Raw genomic sequence first — 3557 nt, forward strand, 5'->3', positions numbered from 1 at the left:
AATTTAACCATAATTTAAACATATCCCTGTAGTTAGATGTCTAGCTAGAGAGGACTTCGCTTCCAATTGAGCAAGGGTCAATGCCATTTTGTTATATATATATTGTTAATACAACTAATATTGGGTGCAGCAACTACATATCTTATCTATTACTCATTATTTTTCAATAGAATACCGAAATTGCATATATAATATTAATGCTTAAATTAATTCTTAAAAAGTTACATGCGAGTCAATTATTTACTTTCTGAAATACTCAGTATTTTAATTTATTCTGTAAAAAAATATCAATAAGATTCAAATTAATTATTTTAATTTATTACGTTTTACTAATATACCACAATTAAATACTATGTACGNNNAAAAACTAAATTGATTTATATTTTATTATAGACCATTTTAAATATTAACTCCACACATTCAATTTTGCGCCTAAGAATTAAAACACATAATAATAAGCCTTAAAATTAAAGAAAAGAAACTATGGAAACAAAAAACATTATCTCAAATTCTGAAAGAAAAAGGGGTGTGGGGGATAGAATTAAGTGACATAAGCTAATATGATATATCCGACAGTGGCACGCACCTATGAATATGAATGACCTATCGTTTAAAAAAAGAAAAAAAGAGGTTATAAAAGTTGAAAAAGTTAAAGTAGCTTTAATTTATCCAATTTATAGAGTTGTCCTCCATCTTGTTCAATATAATGTTCATGGCGTGCTTAATCTCTAGAAGTCTATGGGAAGCCCCCAAAATTGATATAGTACTTTTTTTTTTTATTAGGAGGGAGACTTAAATGCTTAATTTATTTTTAGGTAAGTACGAAGAGATTGTGTTATTTGAATTATAGCTTGTTGACAAATGACATGGATATAGTCGTACTTTATTTTATTAAAATTTTGCGAAAAAAATTAATGTAATTCATTAATAATTAGTTACATGAACAAGTAGAAAATATTACGAAGACTGGCTAGGGTGCTTAGCTTGATGATAGTTGAATTATACTTTGGAATTTGGATAATTGCAAGTTGCTATAAATTACAAATATAAATTGAAGTAGATCCATTATTTGATTGTAACACACTTTATCTTTAAATTAATTAAAGATGAGTTTCACACTGATAGTCATAAAAATTGAATAAAAACATTCCTAGGCTTTTATTATTTACTTTTCACAGATGTTTATCATCATCATCATCTCATCCGCAAACATCATTTTCTTGTACACGTAGACAAACATATGAAAAGAATATAAGGCTAGCCCACACCTTTCTCTTCTTTTCTCAATATATTTAAGAGGACCCCAATTAGTTTATCTTAATTACTACCCGACAACTTTAGTTTAGTTAACCCCACAACTAAAGTAAAATTGTCCCCATGCCATAATAATCAAAACTTTCCCACACCAACTCTTTAGTCTTTTAACAGTTTAACATATTCATATCTATATCTAAATACAAAAAGTAAATACTCCCCTACACATGTCTTTATATAACGTAACTAGTTGAAAATTATTAAATAATTTAATAAATTTAATTAAATTATAATTTAATTATTTTTTACAATTAATTTTACATGTAGTTTTACTAGAAAATTAATTAAAAATAAAATCAATTTTAATTAATTAATTAAAAAATAGGTTTGTTAAAAAAAATAACTCTCATTATTCTTTTCTAAATTTTTAAATTTTTTTATGTAAAAATAAATGTGAGTGAATTTTCATGTAAAAAAAGAGAGATACCCTTCATGATTTGTTTTCACAACGGAACCTCCACAGCAATTAACAAACTATTTCCACCAATTCACACGTGCAAACCCTGTAATTATTCAAGTTTGATTTCGTCCACCGTGTTACCGTATTCCCACTATATAAACAAACACACCAAATCCCTTTTTCCCTCCCACCAAAACCCCAAATACAAGAATTTGCAAAACCAAACCAAATTTATTTAAATTAAATTAAAGATGGGAAACACAATAGGAATAAGGAGTAAGAAGGCGAAGGTTATGAAGATAGATGGCGAGACTTTTAAGTTGAAAACACCGGCAGTAGCAAACGACGTCGTAAAGGACTACCCAGGTCACGTTCTTCTTGATTCCCAAGCCGTTAAGCACTTCGGCCTACGTGCCAAGCCTCTTGACCCCGACCAGTCGTTAAAGCCCAAGAAGATCTACTTCTTGGTTGAATTACCCAAGGTTAAGCCCGAAGTAGAGTCCGACGGGCTTCCTAGACGGGTACGCTCGAGTGGCGTGCGTGGCATCAACGCAAAAGAAAGGCTTGAGCTTCTTGCGCTCTCCAAACGCTCCGCTTCGGATCTCACGCTCGTGAGACCTGAAGCGGGGATCAATGGTGGGCCCACTAGGGTCCGGATGCGGTTGCCCAAGGCCCAACTTGAGAAGTTGATTGAGGAGAGTAACAACGACGGTGCTGAGGTGGCAGAGAAGATCATGAATATGTATATGGCCGGTGCCGCCGCAGAGGACGGTGGTGTGAAGGTGGCACAACATCAACATAATAATAATAACAAGCCACGCGGGGTATGTATTCTTTTCTTTATTTAATTTTTAGGGTAACGTTAATATGAATTTTAACAATGATGGTGACACTAATTGGATGAAAATGAAACTATAGATCATATAATATACGCATATAATTTTAGATTATACATTTAAACGGTGAATATATTTGTGAGATTATTTTTAACAGATCTAGAGATGATAAGAAAATTAGGTTAATTACACTCATTTTATAAGAGGTTAAATAAAAATATGTTGTCCATGATACTGCCTAAATATAGTTTATCGAAAAATTAATATTATCATTAATTATTAGGTCATGTCTTACTACATAAGATTTTTCTAATATAGTAATAATCAAAGTCAAACACTATAATATGAATATCTGAAGTACCATTCATCGCCCCATGAAAAACTTTTCAAAATATTCATTCATGAATCCATACTAAATTCATTCTCACGNNGTAAATGAAAAAAAAAAAAAAAAAAAGAAGGAAGAATTTTCATAAATCATAATTTAATAAAATAATATTGGATAATATTGATATTGATAATCACACATTCTGGAATCTTTGAAAATCATTTGAATTTGCGCGTTATCTGTTTGGCACTTTTTCTTTTGAAAATCATGAGCGTTAATTTAGGCGCTGCTTGATGCTGATGTGACATTTGGGAATGCCATGTGCTTGCTTAGATACCATCCTTTTCTTGCTGCTGAATTTATGTGCTTTGATTTTCTCTCTGTTTCTATGTTTATTAACATAATCTATATCTAATTATAATAATAAATAAATTAATGAATAAAATAATTCATCAATATTTTGAAGTAAAGCGGGATTAATTAACCTTGCTGATGGTAACGTGAAAGGAAAACAGAATTATTACTAATATTTTTAGATTATTAGATTTTTTGTTTTGACTATTGTGTGCATTTTTCTTTTTAAATAATGAAAGATGTTTATCGCTTAGTGTGAAGAAGGGATGAAATTTCCTAGCGCAAACAAATGTGAATTAGTTGAGATTCCATTCGATTGGAAGGG

At 30.5% G+C, this 3557-nt stretch overlaps 1 protein-coding gene across 1 annotated transcript; it reads left to right on the forward strand.

Annotated features, from left to right (window-relative positions):
• On the forward strand, positions 1841-2473 carry LOC107609779 (uncharacterized protein At1g66480; the record flags this gene model as incomplete). The annotated part of the gene is given in 1 exon segment (XM_016311805.2): positions 1841-2473. A coding segment is annotated over 1 exon segment (508 nt), but the record flags the coding sequence as incomplete, so codon positions are not given.

This window comes from Arachis ipaensis, chromosome B07 (genome assembly GCF_000816755.2).
Source record: "Arachis ipaensis cultivar K30076 chromosome B07, Araip1.1, whole genome shotgun sequence".
NCBI classification, from domain to species: domain Eukaryota; kingdom Viridiplantae; phylum Streptophyta; class Magnoliopsida; order Fabales; family Fabaceae; genus Arachis; species Arachis ipaensis.